This window comes from Condylura cristata, unplaced genomic scaffold (genome assembly GCF_000260355.1).
Source record: "Condylura cristata isolate star-nosed mole 26May11 unplaced genomic scaffold, ConCri1.0 scaffold00020, whole genome shotgun sequence".
Taxonomy (NCBI): domain Eukaryota; kingdom Metazoa; phylum Chordata; class Mammalia; order Eulipotyphla; family Talpidae; genus Condylura; species Condylura cristata.
This window is the reverse complement of record NW_004567121.1, coordinates 2,345,381-2,363,295: the sequence shown is the minus strand read 5'-3', so window position 1 is coordinate 2,363,295 and position 17,915 is coordinate 2,345,381. Positions and strand designations below refer to the sequence as shown.

Below are 17,915 nucleotides of genomic sequence, written 5' to 3'. Positions count from 1 at the left end.
CAGTAACCCTCCAAGAGAGCCCACGACTTCTCTCCATCTTACAAATGGAGGCGTGAGGCCCAGGGGCCCGTGCAGCGTGTGCCCCAGCTAACCAGCGGGGCAGCCAAGATGTGAACCCAGGTCTGCCTGCTCCCAGGGCCTGGCCCACACCCCATGTGCTGACTGCTGGGGGGACCCCTGCACACCCATGGTCAGAGGAGGCCTTGGATTCTCCTCGCCACAAACACAATTAAATACCAGGCAGGCTTCATTGCCTGGGAGAGGCGGTGTCAAGGATCCAAGACGAGGCTTAGGAGCACAGGGACACTTTAATGGATCTGAGTTCTGTCCATCTCCTCTTTCCTCTTCTTCTTCCCTGTTTTTGGAACTCAGGGTCCAGGACACAGAGGACACAGGGGTGAATGAGGGATGACCTTAGGCCACATGAATCAGGCAGAAGGGAAGGGGCCAGAGTGCAAAAACCTGCCGAGGTCGCCAGATCCCTCGTAAGAAAGCTGGGTGGGGTTGTCGATATTATCTTCTGGAGGGTGGTGAAGGGGCCCCAGCTTAGGCCCAGGGCCCTTCCCAGGGGCCCAGTGCTCAGGGATGAGCTGGGCACAGCAGCACTATTTTAACGCAGGTGCAGGCCAGGGCCTTGGCCTCAGACAGGTCATGGCCTGTGGTGGGTCCAAGTCCGAGGGGCCCCAGGGCCATAGGCAGAGTCTGAGGTCAGTTCAGATCTGGGCTGTAGAGTCTCCGGACTCTTGGTGACTTTACCTGACCAGTGCAGTCAGATAGGAGGTTCCTTAGAGGACCAGCAAGGTAGCAGGATAAGGTAAAAAGGAGATATGGGGGAAAGGGCTTCCCTGGAGGAGGAGCAATGATCTGGGGAGGTGGCAGAAGCGAAGCTGGGGCAAGTGGGTGCACCAGATGTGAGTAGGGGGCTTGGGGAGGAGGGGTGGAGCCAGGAGCAGGGAGGGCCCATGGCGGCAGAGTGGGGCTGGGCAGTCTCCTTCCCACCCAGGAGGCAGGGGACGGCTTCCAAAAGGTGGGGAACAGACCGACCCTGGGACTGCTGTATCACAGCGAGGATGAGGGATAGACACGGGGAGGAACCTGTGGGCTCTGGGGCTCAGCAGAAGTTGAATGTGCAAGGATGAATGGTGTTCTGAGCAGAAAGGGGGTAAAAAAATGGGGAAAATGGAGTCAGGTGGTGATTTGGGGGACAACTGAAGCCTGGATGCTGGCCTGGGCTCTGGCAGCAAGAGCAACAGAAGTCCTCTGGTCCAATCCAAGTCAGGGAAGGCAGCAGGCAGCCCTGCACAGCGCCTGGCTGCCAGCAAACACCCCTGCTGTGGATTAAGAATGGAGCTGGTGAGGCGAGGCAGGAGAGCAGGGCTCAGGCCCGTCAGGCCTGCTGCACGGAACCAACCCCCAGACACTGCCGTGCCCCCTCCGCCCTGCCCCAAGCACTTACCCACTGGGCTCTCAGAGCTTTAGGGAGGTGACCCGGGGGATGTGGAAGAGCTGAGTCTCTTCTGAGCTGGTGGAGCTGTGGCCTCGCAGAAAGAGAGCAAGTGAACACCCAGGCTCAGCCCCTGCCCAGCACAGACACAAGCCCAGAGTCCGGACTTTGCTGCCTTGGGAGCCCTCCAGGGATGGGAAGAGTCGCCAAATGCTATGCCTGGTGGGTGTGTGGCCATAAGGGTATGGGATGACACACAGGAGAACAGTCTGACCCTGGGGCTCCTCAGAACTTGTGGCTTTTCGGGTTAGGCATGCACCTCCCCTGCCAGGCGGGGTGTCTGGGACAGGGTGTGGCAGGGAATGGGGCCCAGAGACTCCTTGCTGGGCCCTTGCTGCTTCCCAAGGTCCTGGCAGCCCCCTCACCTGAGACGTTTCCGTATGGGACGGAAGTATTTGGAGGTCTTGACAGCAAAGATGATGCTGGGTATCAGGAAAAAGGTGCACCATGCCAGGCAGAACCAGAAAGCATTCTAGAACAGGCAGCGGCGTGGGTCATCTCTCTGTGGCTAGGCCTCGATGTCAGCATCCCTGCTCCCCACTCACTCAGTGAGGGGCCTGGGAAACACTCAAGAGCTGAGGGGGAGGGCTGGGGTGTGTGCCTGGGGGCTAGTTTCGCCTTACGACCTGCTCACACTGGCCTTCCCACGGAGGCCTCAATATCTGTGAGCCCTAAGGAGCTTAGGGGACACTCACCCAGGGATCAGCCATCATGTCACACAGGATCACACGGCCGTTGTCCAGAGCCCCAGAGAGGGGCTGGCAGGTGGCGATGCGCTGAGTCACCTGTGGAGTAACCACGAGGCAGATATACGTGGAGACCCCCAGGCCCCCATATTGAGATTGACGGGGCACAGAGTGAGACACACCGCAGTGCACGCAGGATAGCAGGACACACTCAGGGCCGGAGGTGGGGGTGGGGGGAGGGGGAGGACACGGGTTTGGGTTTATTCCTAAAGGCCTGGGGCAACCCCAGGGTCTTGGGGGTGGGGGGAGAAGAAAAGGGTGAACGAACGGCTGGTATCACCGCGGTTGGGTGACCAGTTGTTGCTCTGAGGCCAGGAGGGGTCTGAGGCCCCCACTCACCTGCTCTCTCACCCAGGCCACATACTGGGAGAAGTAGCCCATCTCCCGAGACAGGAAACACTCGCTTTGCTGCAGGAAAGAACAGCGCTGGGCTGGGAGAAGCCCCTGGAAGCAGCACCCCACCTCCCAATGCCTGGCACCATTAGGAACGGCCAAGCTGGCTTTCCTGGTGAGGTGACAGAGCTGGGGGAGAAGCCTGGGATGGGGCTCTGTGTGTCTAATTCCTCCACCCACCTCTGGATCTAAGGAAGCCCCACGTCCCCTGTCCCACCCCCCCCCCCACTCACATTCCTCAGGACACGGTTGGCCCAGGAAGGCAGCTCTCTTTTCAGGTAAGAAACCTTGTCCAGGATACCTGAGGTCTCCACCTGGGGGAGGGGAGCTGGTCAGTGCCCTACTCAGTCACGGAGCATGCACTCGGTCATCCATCCGCTCACGACTCAACATACAACACACAGCATGCTCACCTAGGATGTGGGGGTTAGACCTAAGGACACAAAGGCCACTCACGGTGGCCCTCCAGCAAGCACCCACTCACCTCCACTCTTCCCACTCTCACTCTCAGCTCTGATGGGACCTGGCAGTGCAGGCGTGATCCACACCTTTCCTGCCCTCTGCTGCCCACTTGTCCACCCCTCCCTCCCCATCCCCAGCAGCCACCTGGAGATTTGGGGCAGAGGATGCCAGGGTCCGTGCACTGAGGTTGAGCTTGGCCTGCCGAGAAGAGACCAAGGCTGGTTAGGTGAGGATTTGGGAGGGAGGGACAGTTCGAAATGCTTCCATTCTCGTCAGGCCCTCCCTGCCCCTAGTCCTCAGGGCTCCCTGGGTCTCCACACTTGCCACAAGGTTCTGCTGGGGGAGGACCTTCTCCTGATAGAGGTTTCTGAGCCTTTGCGCCTCGTCCTGCAGCTGCTGCTGTAGCACAGAGTTGTCCTGAGGGGAGACAGAGATGAGAACGGCACCCTGCCCAGAACAGGACAGCCTCTGCCAACACATCCCCCTCCGAGCTGTTCAGCCAGACATACTGAAGGGTGGTGAACATGGGGCTCACAGGCAGAAAGCCAGGGCGCCTAAGCTCTTGATTCTGATCTGCATTTGGGGAGGCTAAGCCCACCTTCCAGGCCCACCCCTAGTTTGCTTGGTGCTTCTAAGCCAGCCACAAAATCTCTCCAAGCTACCATGGCAACTACTGAAACTGAGGTGTGCTCTTTGCTTTACCATCATAAGGGGTTGATGTGAGGTCAATGCAAAGTCTCAAAGTGAGCTTTTTAAACTCTGAAGATTTATAAATACAAACACTACATTGTTTTTCCTGTAGTGTTTAGCTTCTGGAGGAAACTCATAGTCTCTGATCCATCACAATGTTTTCATAGGATCTGTCTGGCAGATTTTGCAAGCAGTGAGCATTTAGAGGCCCATGATATTGCAAATTACTTGCTCAAGGTCACACAACTAATTGGTGGCAAAGCTTGAGTCAAAACTGACACTGCAAGAGCCTTAAGCATCTGGAGGCCCAGCCCTCACTGAGGAGGGCCTTCAGTGCTCTGGCTTCACAGCCACTCCCTTGCAATTGAAGTGCTGCGCCACCCCCCCCCCCAACTCCCAGGCCTTTCTCTGAGTCCTGCTGCCCCACGGGGTCTCTGACCCCTTCTCACTTGGGCCTGGGCCAGTCTTTTTAGCTCCTGGGTCAGCTTCTTCATATCAGTATTCACCACAGGCTTCTGGATCTGCAGGCCAACAGGAGAGGTCAGAAGAGTGAACCCCAGCAACCCCTGAATCCCATCTTTTCAAAGCTACCCCACATCAGTTAGCGACAAAAACCTCCCGGAGCTGCAATGGCATCTACTGAAACTGAGGTGTGCGCTTTGCTTTACCATCATAAGGGGCTGACGTGAGGCCAATACAAAGTCTACTGTGACACATCAGTCACAGTGGGTTTGACCTGAAATTGTAAAACATATCAGACACTGTCCAGGCACCCTGTGGTGTAACTCAACAAAGAGGCACGTTCCCACCAGCCTTCTGCACAGCAGAGAGGTCAGGGCCACAAGCGGGACACAAGCTATAGGGTGGGGGCACATGGTTTGGGGACACCACGCACAGGAAGAGGCCCCAGGGACCTATAGACAAGTGGTGGGAAGGCAGAAGCTGGGGCAAGGCGCAACAAGCCCCAGCTTCTGTGTGGTGTGGGCCCATTCCTCTCTGAGCTGGCCTGAGGTGTCCGCTGCTGACCTGGGCAAAGAAGCCAGGGTAGTGGATGTTCTCAATGCCACTGCTTTTCAGGGCCTCCAGGTCCTGGCGGGCAGCTGGGCTCAGCAGGTCCAGACTCTGCACGTTCACTTTAAGGCTCTGCACTTCCTGCTGCAATTTGGCAGCGTACTGCAAGGAAGAGGAAAGTGGGGGCATGCCCAGAGCGACTCTCCCAGACAAGGGGTTGCCCAGGCCTCAGGATCCCAGTTCTGGAGTCACAGGGCCCCCACCCTGGACACTTGCAGCTCCAGACCGGCTCCTGGCTGGCCTCTGCTCCCACCCCGCCAAGACCCAGTTCTGCAGAACCTGCCTGGTGACTGGACAGGGGCACAGACCTTCTCTGACCATCTGATTAAAAATAACTTTTCCAGCCTGTCTGTATCACCTCAGCCATGTTGAGGCCTTCGGAGCACCTGTCCCTTAAAACTAGAGGGGTGGGAGCACACCTCATCTGCCCATCTGACCAAACATGTCTGGAGCAGAGGCTCACACGTGGTAGGCACAAGTGGTGACTGAGTGAAAATGCACACATGGAGGAATGGAGCTGTGCATTCCTCCACAGATGAGCAAACAGACACACTCACATTTCCAAACAGACCACGGTTTTAAAAAGAACTCTTGGCGTTTTCCTGACTTTACAAGCAGAGCTTTAAAGGACATGCAATTCAGCTCCAGTGTTTTAACAGATGTTTAAGAGAAACTCAGGCCAGAGAAGAGCATTCACTTCCCTGAAGTTCTGCAGCCCGCCCTGTCCTGTGACTCTGCTTTCTCCTGGAAGGGGCTGGGCCTCCTCTGAGAGGGATCTGGAAGCAGCATTTCGGGCATCAGTAACAGGCATGTTCCGGACAGGACTGAAAGCGGGCAGAGGCTGCCAGTGCCCTGGAGGGCACCTTACTTAGCTCAGTGTCAGCAGCCTGTCACCTCCCTGAGGACAAGCTCTCTGGAGGTCACTTTTGGGGGACTGTCCTGTCTCCCTGAACCTGGGTGCTATCTGTCCAGGCTTTTCTGCCTGCAGGGCCCCTTCCCTCCAGAAACCAGGACTGGGACGACCCCATCCCAACGCTCACTCCCCAGAGAATCCTGGCTTCCAGCCAGGAAGCACAGGCTCCATCTTGCCCAGGCCCCTTCTACAGCCCTCCCTGGCCAGCCTGCATCCTTGGGGCCGTCTGACCTAACTGGGCCTGTCCCAGGGCCCTCTCTTCAGGCTAGAGACAACACCAGAGGAAGAGCAAGCTAAGGCATTCCACAGACCTTCCAGGTTATGCAGGCTGGGAGCTAGGATTGAAACCTGGGCCATGTGGCTACACTACCCCATGGGCTTCCAACTTTCAAAGGATTTGGAAGATCCAGGAAGATGTAGATAGCACACTTGGGCGACATGGGGTGGAGAGGCAGATGGAGGAAATGTGTGTTTTCCCAGGAGGTGTGTGGAAAGGGCTCCCCGGGGTCAAGGCAGCTCTCTTCCCACGTCACTCAGAACAGCAAGGCAGGCAGGGATGCTTTCCAGCTTCCGTACCCCCGCAGAGCCACATTCTCGAGGCACATCACCCCCTGTGAAATAGCTCATCCTTTTCTTTGTGCCAGGATGATCTCCAGCCAGCAAGGATATATTTCTGCAGTTCTCACACCAAGTTCCAGAAAGTGCAGTGGCTAGGAGACAGGCACAGACGGAGTGGAGCGCTGCCGCCACCTACTAACCGGCAGTGTGAGCAAGGGGCCTTCGCCAGCCCTTAGCACCAGCCCATCACCATCGCCTTCACCGTCACGCCCTGCTCCCCAGCCACCCCGCTCCCAACTGCAGCACAAATGCCAGTCCTCGTCGGGACACACCCTGGCTCCCTCGCTCACTGTCACCATCCCTTCCTGTGACAACTGCAGCTGTCAGGTTTCCCCTGAGCACAGGCTCAGTGTGGGCCACATTCACCCCTACCCACCCACCTACCCTGGCATCGCCCCTGAGCTCCAGCCCTTGGCCAAGCCCTGAGCCTGCACCTGGGGCCTCTGCCCGGGGGCACTTGATCACTGTAGCAGACATCTAAGGCTCCAGGAGCCAGACTCTCCACAGAGGCAAGACCGGAGGAGGGGAGACCTGCAGACCTGCAGGAGGGGTCCCCACAGTCTTCTAGATGGTTCTCCTAACCTGGTTGATATCCAGGTGCTTCTCCAGGTCATAGGTGTCATTGAGCTGTAGGACCTTCCAGAGTGCGGCCCCTTGCCTGCACTGCCTGGGGAGAAAGGGCAAGCATCGAAGATGAGAAAAAGGGAAGGCCAGAAGGGCTGCCATCACCCTAAGGGGACATCCGCACGGCCCCTCCTCCTACCCAGCCCCTAGCCCAGGTTTCCCACTCACTGATAGGCCAGTAAGATGCTGACGTTCTTCAGACCAAAAAGTTGGGTCAAGTTCATGGATGGAGGCAAATTCCCCGGGGTGTCTGCAAACTGGAGATGGGCAGGGAGAAATGGGACCGGAGCAGGACGGACACAAAGGCTCCCACGCCCACCACTCTCAGCGCAAAGCACCCCCGAAACTCTGGCGCTAGCTCCTGCAGCAGCTCCCCCCACCCCTGTGAATCTCTAGGTGGGGCAGGGTCAGGTCTTTAGCAGAAAACCTGGGCCGGCACGTTGGTGTCCCTGCCAGAAGTGCTGGGGAGCCAGGGTTCCAGGTTACGGACTCGGGGTTAGAACAGCAGAGGGGCCCGGCTGGCTGAAACCCTTCAGGGTTAGGAGAGCAAGTTGGCCCATGGGCACCTTCCTCTCTCTATTCGCCAGCCGTTTTCTGCCTCTTCCTTGGCCATCTCTGTCACTCCTCCTGTCCCTCTCTCCCTTTTGCCTCTGGCCCCACTTCCTTCCAACCGTCCCGCCCTACCACATCTCCTCGACCGCCCTCCGGGCCGCCTGGGGTGGGCCAGGCACACCTTGTAGAGCTCCCCGCTCTCCCAGCTCCGGCACACCAGGGTCTGCACGTTGCCGCCCACCAGGAAGGTGGCGAAGACCAGGAGAATGAGGGGTACAGCAAAGAGGAAACTGATGGCCACACCCCTGAGGAAGCAGAGGGCGGGGCTGAGACCCGGCAGAGGCAGCTGCCTGCCCTGGACCAGACTGTGCCCAGCCACATCCCGGGACTGTCATTTTCAAAGACTCAGTCCCAGAGCACAGCCCTCTGGGAAGACGGGCTCAGGGGCTCAGCCTCCTGGGTACAGGGGAGAACTGAGGCCTGCTCAGGGTCCCACCTCCTCCCCACCCCACCCTATCACCAATGCCCTGATTGCCTGAAGCCTGGAGAGGGTAGCTGTTCTGCTCATAGAATCAGGAGGTGCCCAGCACCTCAGTCAACAGAGCCACCTGGCATGGGCATCGAGCAAGGGCAGTAACCTACAGGGTCTGAGCAAGACCAGCGTCTGGCCTAGGGCTTCTTTGCGAGAGAGGCATGGCTACATACTGGGCTTGAGACCAGGGCTGATTTCTGGTTGAGTCCACTCTTGCCAGGCGCCCTGCACAGTTGAATGTGGCAGTGCTGGCCTGGGAGACAACTAGCACAGGGTGGTAAAGTCCTGCTTCTGCTGCCCCCTCCCGCTGGTGGTGCTGCCTGGCTGCTGGGCTAAGAAGGATTCTGAGGCCTCAACGGGAGAGGGAACAGTGACCGCACAGTTGCCACTGATGGGGAACCACTTCTTTATCTGCCACTCTTGCTTGAGTCCAACCCTTTAAACAGATGAGGACACTGAGGCCTAGATGGATGGCCAAATTGCTCAGGCCATCTGGTAAACGGGTGCCAAGGACAGAACTAGAAATTAATCTCTTGATTCCTGGGACTCACTCCTACAGCCACATTAGGAACAAGAGGAACGAGGCCAGCCCAATGGGGAGAGACCCCCTCCCTTTGCCCCAGCCCTTCTTACACCATGAGGAAGCGGGCTCCAGCCTCTCCCTTGGCTTCTGAGTGGCTGGGGTCCTCTCTGGCAGACAGTCCCCAGATGCCGAGGTTGAGGCCCACCAAGTTACAGACCACCACAAGAAGGACCACGGAGCACAGCACGCAGCCCATAATCCACCTGCAACAGTGAAGGTGCAGTGTCACCGAGAAGGGAACAGATGGGCTTACACAGAACCCAGGGGCGGGGAGGGCCACGAGGCCAAAGCTGTGCAATTCCTAAGAACCCACTCTTCCTATGGGTTCCCCAGACTCAGATCCCAAAAGTACATGGCCGAGGGGGGACACAGAGGCCCAGGTGTCATGGCATAAACGGAGGCAGACTTAGTACAACTAGGGGGTACTGGGGACTGAACATCGGGCCGGGGCAGCTGAGAGGTTGCACTGCCCACCCCACCTGTGAGGTTCCCAGGCACCTGTATTTCTCATATCTCTGTAACTCCTTCAGGTAAGGGCGGCTGCTCTGTTCCAGCTCCTCCAGTGCGTGGCTCCAGCGAGAGGCCCCATCCCAGCCTGGAAACCCTTCAGCCAGTGTCCTCAGTCCCTCAGGCTGCTGGCTCACCACCTTCTTCAGCTCTGCCCCAAACAGCAGGGACTTAGATGGGAAGGGCACCAGGGAGGAGGCAGATGGGCAGGAGGGCACCTGGGCCGCTCAGAGAGGGCCGCTCGCCGTCAGGCCTGGCCAAGGTGCACAGCTTCCTGTCCCCTCCCAGCACGCCCTTCTCTCAGCAGGCCTCTCTGGTAGTGGGGTGGCAGCGCCTGGCCCCTGCAGGGCCTCACCTCTGACGGCGTCAGCTGTCTGCAAGGCGGCCAGGAGCGGAAGGGCATTGAAGGTGCTGTTCTCCTGTCAGAAACAGATGCAATTGTGCCTCCTGCTCTCCATGGGGGGCCCCAGCTTGGGGCCCCCTGAAGTCATCAGGCCCAGGAGGGCATCCCTCAGCGCTGCCAGCTCAGGAAACAGGAAATAGACTTCCTCTGTCCCCTCGGTCTGTGGCTGGTCTGTGGCTTTCACTCCCTTCCTCGGCCCAGGCTGACTCCACTCCCCAAATACTATCCCTCAAGGACACCTCCTTTCTCTCCCTACCCCACCTTGCCTAGCCTATTGCAGGGGACCACCACGGTCCTCTCATCTAGCTTACCTGTGCTGCACCTGGCTGCCAGGTCTATTTCCCTAAAGCCCTGCTCCGAGCGACTCTTCCAGGCTCAGCCTCCACTTTCTTCCTCCTGGAACCTTCCACTCCAGCTACCCAGCACAACTGAATCACCCTAACTGTGGCATTTTCCAGGCCCTGGGTCACAGGTGCTGACTCACACCGCACCCTCCCCCACAGCCTGTCTCCACCCACGACAGCCTGCCTGTCCTTGGAGACCAGTTTTTGTGCGTGCTCCCTTGCCAGCACCCCTGGCTCCACCTCCCGGGGGGTCCTAGATCTCTCTTCTTTGCCTCACGCCGGTCTGCTGCCCCCACCGGACCACGTGTACTCGGGACACAGCCCAGGGTGCTCTGTATAGGTGCAGCCCTGACTAGGCCCAAGCCCTAGGCTCAACTAGGTCCTACTCCAAAGGGGTGGAAACAGTTCCCAGGTGAGGGCAGGAGAAATCAGGTAGCCAGGGCAGGCACATACCTCCTCTACCATGTCGGAGAAATTGGCTTTCGGGACTCCCTGCAGACGACGCAGGACATTATCCACAGAAGGCACCTGGATGGGGGAGGCAAAGACAATGTCCACAGAGAGGCCTGAGAGGGCTCTCTGGGGAAATATGGGGACAGGCCTCTGGCCCCTCAGGGTCCTCGCGTGTAAAATGGGGACCAGTACAGCCCTGCGACCCTGGGTGGCAGTGAGAACTTGTGGGGCTAAGTGCTTGAAGCACCCAACACAGCGCATGCCCAGAACTCTTGCCCCAAAGCGAGGATGAGTCTCTTAACCTAGGACGTATGAAGAGAGGGGCAGAGCAGACCATGGACAGGGGTCAGGGCTGTGCCTCAGTAAACCAGAGAACACAGGCTGCCCGGGATCCCTGGGGCAGCAGGCAGAGGCCCTCTGCTCCAAGAAGCCTGTCCTTTGCCCGCACCTGGCTGAAGTCGGCTCCCAGCTCCAGGGTGTGGGCCTGGCGCAGAGCCTCTGCGCAGCCCTGGCAGACAGGCTCCTGCAGCAGGGTGAGGAGGTGCTCCCGGCGCTCCCGGACAGCTGGCTCCAAGCCCCGCTGTCTCTGCCCCAGCTCCACTGAGGTGGCGTTCAGGGCCTGGAGGTGGTCTGCAGAGATCTGCAGGGCTGAGAGACCCACATCCTGACTGAGCAGTTTCTACTGTTAATGGCATCCTCAGAGGCTTTGCAGGTGGCAGAACACCTTCCCTTCCCCCCACTCAAAGGGATCTCAGGTCATTAACCTTGGTAGTTATAATGGAAACTGCTCCAGGGCATGTTAAACTAGAACTTGGGCAGGGAGGCTGAGGAGGCTGGGGTTCTGGGATAAAGCCCTGGGAAAGTCGAAAGACATGGGTGGGGCTTGCTGAGGTGGCACAGAAATCATAACTGAATGAGGGCGGGGTGTGCCCCCAGGAGGACACCTGCCGCTCCCCACACCCACCTAGGGTACTAGTCTCACTCACCCTGGCCCAAGCTGAGCACGGCCGCCAGAGCCTGGTACACAGTGCTCCCAAGCTGGGCATGGATTGCACTTCCGATGCTCAGGCCGACACCTGGAGAGCACAGGGCAGTCTGCAGAGCTGCCCCCAGGAACCTGGGGCTCTCCCAGCCTTCCGGGACCCAGCACTTGGCTCTGCAGGGTGGACGTTGGTCTCTCGGTCTTGCTGTAGAGGGGCTGCTGTGCTGCCAGGTGGGCCTGTTTCCTCAGCTTCTGTGTAGGTGTTCCCAGGTGGGTCCCAGGGGAAGGGGATGAGCGAGACCCCCCAGGCAGGTCTGAGCAGGGGACCACGGGGACAGCTGGTAACCCTTACCATCCAGTTCCTCCAAGACTTGCCTCTGGGGAAGAGAGAACTGCTGTGCCACGGCCTGCAGCTCCTAGACAAACACAGAGCTGTGAAGCTGCCCTTCCTTGTTACTGACAGCTTGACCCCTACTCCTGATGGCCCCAGTTCCCACAGAGCTGGGTGTCCATCCTGAGGACACAGGGAGCATTTGTGTATTAAAGCAACTCTCCAGCAGGGGGCAGTCGGGAGCACGTCGGAAGGGGCACCCTTTCTGATCTGCAGACTATGGGCTAATTTGAGGCCCCACTCTGCTCCATCCTCCTTGGGCCTCAGGAGTTCACAGGGGGTGAGGGGTTCTGCTCACCTGGGGGACATCAGAGACCAGGCCGCGCAGGCTAAGTAGAGTCTCAGGCACAGCCTCGGCACTGGGACCCATCTGCTTGTGCACACGCTGGTTGGTGACAAAGGCACAGACCATGCCGATCCTGAGGCGGGGAGGGCAAAGGGCTTGCAGGATGTCCCTGAGCACCTGGCACCTCAGTCCACCCCCCACCTGACCTGGGCGCCCCTCACAGCAGCACGAGTGTGGTCAGCAGCAGGAACGTCATGAGGGTGCCGCGCTCACAGGCCATGGCCTTGTGTTCCGTCTTCAGTCGGCCCCCACAGCGCCGGCGCCGGCGGCAGCAACAGAAACAGAGGCCAGCAGTAGGCACCATCAGGAGGTAGAGGCCGGCGATCACCGCGCACACCACGTAGCCCGCCTGGTACCGCACCACCTGCTCAGGGCGGCAAGGGAGGAGGCTGTCGCGACCCCCACACCCAACCCACTGCCCCAGAGGGGGGTGGAGGGGGCGCAGTGGATATTTGGGAATGGGGAACCGCAAACAGACCAGAGCTTTCCAGCATCTCCCATAGCCATGCCGTGGGAGTCCTTTGGCTATTTACATCTTACAAAGGAGGGAACTGAAGTTCAGGGGCAGTCAGGCTCACAGCAAGGATCACCCCCACCCCCACCCCAGGGTCCATCGATGGCAAAGTCGCAGGTTTCAAAGCAGGTCTGCAAACTGCAGCCTTGTGGAGGAGGGAAAGGGAGACCTGATGAGATGCCACCCTGGAGGCCAGTGCAGATTACTTCAGCCCTTCATTCTCACCCCATCCCCTGCCCTGGACTCCCCGCAGGGCTCACCTCATCCACCTTCACAGAGGATGGCTCATTCAGCAGGGACTTCACCAGCTCTGTGGAAAAAGTGGGGGGTGTGGAGGCAGCGGCAGCCTGCCCGTGTCCACCCCACTGCAGGCAAAGGTGGGCTCTGGGGAGGGGCTCCTCCCACCACACGGCGCCCTTAGGGGAAACAGTATCTAGGTGCTGCCAGAGAAGAGAGGTCTGAGGGGAGGACTGGTCCACCTGGACCCACCAGGTAAGGCCTGCAAGTTGCGGTTTGGTTAAAAGCAGAGAAGGTCCTTGACCCCAAGTCCTTCCCTCCAGAGGCAGGGGCCTAGAAGGGAGAGGTCCTGCATCCCCTCCTGGCCCTTCCAAACCCAAGCAGCACTAAAGGGGAGAAGTCTTAGCTAGCTCTTTGGGAACATCTAATGTAATTTCCTCTGCATTAAGAAGAGACACTAAGTCCAGAAAGCAAAGTGTCCGTCCAAGGTCACACAGGAAGGTCCTGGAGCCTAGGCCAGGTGATGTCCCCTGGGCTTTGGAGAGGGAGAAGCGGATGGGGAACCCTGGGACCCTGCCTTTGCAGTGCCCGTTCACAGAGTAGGCAGCCCCATGGTGGAGAGGGGATAAGGGTGCAGGGTGGGGACCCAAAGCCTTGGATGCGAGTCCTAGGAGGGGCAACTCACCGGAGGGGAAGGGGTTGAGCTGCACCACGGAGAGAAAGCTGCGCACAGTGCTGTAGAGGGGGTCCAGGGGCCCTGGGGCCCGGACTCGAGGGGCCAGCCACCGGGCCTTAGCAGCGGGAGTGAATGCCAGGTGTTCGGCTGGGCCCAGGGACCCGCAATCCTCGGCCCCCGACCCGGACAGGCTCAGGGCCAGCACCAGGCCCAGGCCCAGCAGGGGCGCCAGGACGCCCGGCTTGTGCGTCATGGGGTCGCCGGTGGGCTCGGTGGGCTGCGGGGCAAGCAGGAGCCGGCTCAGGCGGCGGAGAGTGCAGGCAGAGCACGGGGCAGGCCGTGCATCCTTTAGCAGCCTCCTTCCCGCGGCTCTCAAAACCGGCCCGACTGGTTTGGGTTCCCGAGCCGACCTGGGCTCCCGCCGGGAGCGCTGGAAGGGCAGGGGCGGAGGCCAGGGCTAGGGGGCAGGGCTTGGATCGGCCCGCCCTCAGAGGCCTGGGGTAGAGAGCTGGGCACCCTTACCCCTCTCCAGACCCTCCTGAAAGGGCCGCCTTGGAGCTGGGGAGGGGAGGCACTTCAGCAGTTCTGGATTATTTAGAATGGCCCAGTTTCAAGACTGCATTCCATGCCCAGGCCCAGCAGCCTGATTTGAGGGCTGGGAAAACACAGATAGTAAGTGAAGCTCTGGCCCAAGGGGTGGCAAGACCAGCCACACAGGCCCAGGAACCAGGCCCGCTCCCAGCTGCCTCTGGGCCTGTTGTCTCTTCTCAGGCCTGTGCCCACTGCCAGGCCAGTCTGAGCAGAGCAGCGGCCAGGCCCTGCCAGAGTGGCTCCCAGAGCAAGCCTTTGGGATGCAGGGCACCCTGCGTTCGGAGTCCTCTAGGAAGGCGAGTCCCAGCAAAGGTGTGCCCCTTGGCCCATCAGTGCCCTAGCCAGTCATCAGCTGAAAGAACTAATCAAGGATGTGCCCAGAGATGTGTCTACACATGTCTTTGTTTTGCAAATGGCTGTGTGTCCAATCCCCAGATGGTGCCTGTAGCTGAGCCAGCCGGGGGAAACTTGACTAAATGCACGGAGGATATTTCAGCCCTGCCTACAATACCAGAAACAGTCTTGAAGGCCACCACAAAGGAGTTGGTAAAACGAGTGTCTCGCAGGACACACAGTAGTCAATAAAAAAATTATGTGGAAAGACTCCTTGGACCTGAGAGGGACTCATGGTGCATTAACAGGCACAGATGGTTGATTACCAAGCAATACCTGGAGCAAGGGCCCAGAACAGTGATCCTCTCTCGATGGAGTCATGGGCAATTTTTAATTCTCTTTTGCTCATTTGTGTAGTTCAGTGTCTGCTCAACAAACACGTGTCACTTGTTTTCAAAGAACAGAAGTTTATGAGTTTCTATGGCAGCCCTCCCCCCCAATATTGAGGGCCCCAGAGAGAGGAGCTGGTCTCTTATCCTGACCCACAAGTTCTGGTTTGCCAGGTGAGAGAGGGGCACAGGGGTTGAAGGCTGCTCATGAGGATTCGACAGTAAACAAGGGACTTAAGTTTGAGTCGAGGCTGGGCCTGCACTTGAGTCATTCTTCCCATGGCTGCCCCCAGTTTTCACACAGCCAGGGGACAAGCATACAGTCATAGAAGGAATGGTCCCGGTAATAACGGGGTGCAGACAGGAAACGGACCTCATTAAAGGGTGACTCAGCGATGAGGATCAGGGTTGCAGCAAGGAATGGACTAGGGGTGCCTGGCACCTTGGGTCCAGAGGCAGCACTGTCCTCGGTGACCCTGCTCCGGTATGTGGAGAGAGGCCTTGGACCCCCTGTGACCATGATTGTGCCGGAAAGCCAAAAGCAGACTGTGCCCACCTTGCCCCCATCCCTCACTTCCTGTCTGACTCAGCTGAGCCTGGCACCTGTACTGGGGTATCTTGGCCCCCTGACGGCCTTTCCCAGGAAGGGCTGATCTCCCCAGGGTCTGCCTGTTCCTCCTCTTTTTCTCCTCCCCCACTGTGAGCTGCTGGAAAGAATTGCTGCCCTGGTGACCACTTGCTGTTTTCCTCCCACCCCACCCTCAAGCAAGGTAGCAAGGTGGAAATAGCCCTTTCCCTGCCTGACATAATCCACCCGCGGAGGGAGTGATGTCTCTTGTTTCTTTTCTTTCTTCTTCTTCTTTATTTTTTCTGTATTTCTGATTTGGATGCACTGAGGACAGAGAGTTAAAGTCTTTGCTGACTGGGAACAACCAGAAACTCTTGGGGCGCTGGGAAATGAGCAACTCAGGGCCCCAGTGTCTTTTCTCCTCCACCCCATTTTTCTTTTCTCAACTATCTTCACTAAGGCAATCAGTTGCTACTGTCAGTGTTTTGTTTTAAAGATTTATTTTACCTATTTATGTATACAAGAGCTGGGTTGTAGGCCAGAGGTGAGGGTGGGGGGAGCGGATTCACTAGAGACAGAGTGGGGAAAAGAACAGGTGGATCTATGGAAACACACGGCTGAGGGGGGGCAGCAGCTGAGACAGGAGAGATCTGCTGTGCCATGTGGGTCAGCTCCCTGTTTGGGGATGGAGCTCATGCTGCAGTGGCTGCCATAGTAGCTTCCTAGTGCTGAGACTTAACCCCTTGTGCCACCAGGGTTAACACTAACACTGTTAAGTGTTTTTATAAGTGTCTATAATAAAACCACTGTACTTTGAAGGTGAGATTTTCCCCCAAGAAAAGACAATACATATCAAACCTCTTCCTTAGCCTGGGGTGGGAAGGTTGACAAAGATACTTAATCTGCCTATTTGACAATGTTGAGGCACAAAAGGGACTTTCCAGACCAGTGGCCTCAGCAGGACCTTGATGGAGCAATCTTATTAGGCCAGCCCATCAGCCCAGCCTTTGGGAATGCAGATGGGGCCTGTGGCCAAAGCTGGGCTCTGGTGGAAGATGAAACTGCTGCTATAATTGAAGTCCTTGGAGGCACAGGCCAAGTGGGCTATGGGCATTGGGCGGGCTGGGCCAGAGGGTGGGCTGGCTGGGCCAGAAGGGTACTCTGGCAGTTGCCTCTGAGGGCATGGGGCCAGCAAGTAGCAGGGCCATAGGCTTCTAGAGTGGGGAAGCTGATTCAAGACTGGTCCTATCCTGCCTCCCCGGATTTTATTAACACCTTTCTGCACATCCTATCTCCTGGGACTGGGACTGCTCTCTCTCTTATGGAAATTGTTTGGTTGACCTGGGATCTGCTGCTCCCATTACCTTGAGAACACGTCCTGGGGCCATTTTCCTACCCCTGACCCCCCCCCCACACACAGAATTTTGATGGTCCCCCAAATCTGCAGCCCTATGGAGGGGGGATGCTGCCCTTCACAGAACAGCTGGGCCCCAGGATGCCAGGTTCCTGGCTGCCTGTGTGCTACCCTGCGGGAACAGAAAGAAGCCCAGTAGTTCTCAAGAAAACAGCATGAGAAGGCTGGTTCTTCTGGCCTCAGGTGTCTCTGCTGTGGCCTGGAAATGGGCCATAAACCAACCTGAGGGGAAAAGCTCCACTTATCAGATCATGGAGACTAGAGCGAGGCAAGCATCCTTCTCAAGTCTTTTGATGGTAAAAGTCAAAAGCTCACTCAGGCACAGAAACTCACTCATCCATTTGAACATTTTTGTAGAATTCTGGGGTATTTGAGGAGTCCAAGCCTGGGAAATGGAGTGCTCAGAGCCCAGAACAGGAAGATCAAGTGCCCAGAGCTCAGTGTCCAGTGTCCAGTGCCTCTGGGCCTCTGCCCACTACACATTAGCCAGGATTCTCAGTACCCAGGGGGTAGAAGGCCATCTGGCTGCCCTGGGTCTACCCACCAGTCATGCCACATTCTGAGCCCAGCAGGAAGAAGCTGACGGTGCCAGCCTGGGGCAGCATCCCAGGCCAGCCAGCCCACAGCCACAGCCTTCTGTGGCGCAGTTATAGCTGCTGCTGCCGAGCTTACTGTGGAGGGCAGGGGTCCGTGGGCCCTCTGAGCAGGAAGTGACATTTGAAAGAAGTTGGTCACAGATGTGGGAGCAGATAGCTTGTTCAAAATGCCATCAAATGTCCAGAGCACCCAATGGGTATCATTCTGAACAGTTTTTAGGTGAGAATTCCATGAAAGGGGAAGGGGTGTCTGGGTGGAGATGTTTTGGACAATTTCCTCTAGCAGACATGAGCACCGTTGACTTCTCAGCCCTCATTTCTGCATCCAGCACTGCATCCAGCACCCGCCTTAGGAGAAAGCTGCTTTCTTAATTTGCTTCCCCAAGCCCTTCCCCAGGGGAATGCACTGGGCTCCCCTGAGAATTTCCTGCCTTGCGTCAAAGATTCACTGTCCTCTCTGTCCTGTCTGCACTCACGATACTC

At 58.0% G+C, this 17,915-nt stretch overlaps 1 protein-coding gene across 1 annotated transcript; it reads right to left on the bottom strand.

Annotated features, from left to right (window-relative positions):
- Positions 1 to 301: 301 nt before the first annotated feature.
- PROM2 (prominin 2) lies at positions 302 to 15,374 on the bottom strand. Its single transcript, XM_004685999.2, has 25 exons — positions 15,228 to 15,374; positions 13,551 to 13,818; positions 12,889 to 12,938; positions 12,276 to 12,478; positions 12,067 to 12,187; positions 11,730 to 11,793; positions 11,382 to 11,471; positions 10,844 to 11,043; positions 10,396 to 10,470; positions 9,551 to 9,614; positions 9,187 to 9,346; positions 8,739 to 8,891; positions 7,755 to 7,878; positions 7,190 to 7,278; positions 6,980 to 7,064; positions 4,822 to 4,968; positions 4,245 to 4,316; positions 3,430 to 3,522; positions 3,250 to 3,303; positions 2,877 to 2,957; positions 2,590 to 2,658; positions 2,200 to 2,289; positions 1,870 to 1,976; positions 1,457 to 1,531; positions 302 to 1,331 (listed from the first exon to the last, which is right to left on the bottom strand). Exons 1-24 carry the CDS (start codon positions 15,372 to 15,374, stop codon positions 1,468 to 1,470), a joined length of 2,670 nt encoding a protein of 889 aa, XP_004686056.1. The 3' UTR covers positions 302 to 1,331; positions 1,457 to 1,467.
- Between the last annotated feature and the right edge of the window lie 2,541 nt (positions 15,375 to 17,915).

What these genes read in the sequence shown, in the direction of transcription:
- PROM2 (XM_004685999.2), bottom strand. Translation starts at nt 15,374, where the DNA reads ATGGTCACAGGGGGTCCAAGGCCTCTCTCCACATACCGGAGCAGGGTC. An exon ending in GACAGCTGACGCCGTCAGAG is followed by an intron (nt 9,347 to 9,550) that starts GTGAGGCCCTGC and finishes TGTTTGGGGCAG; the next exon opens with AGCTGAAGAAGGTGGTGAGC. An exon ending in CCCATACGGAAACGTCTCAG is followed by an intron (nt 1,532 to 1,869) that starts GTGAGGGGGCTG and finishes GCGAGGCCACAG; the next exon opens with CTCCACCAGCTCAGAAGAGA.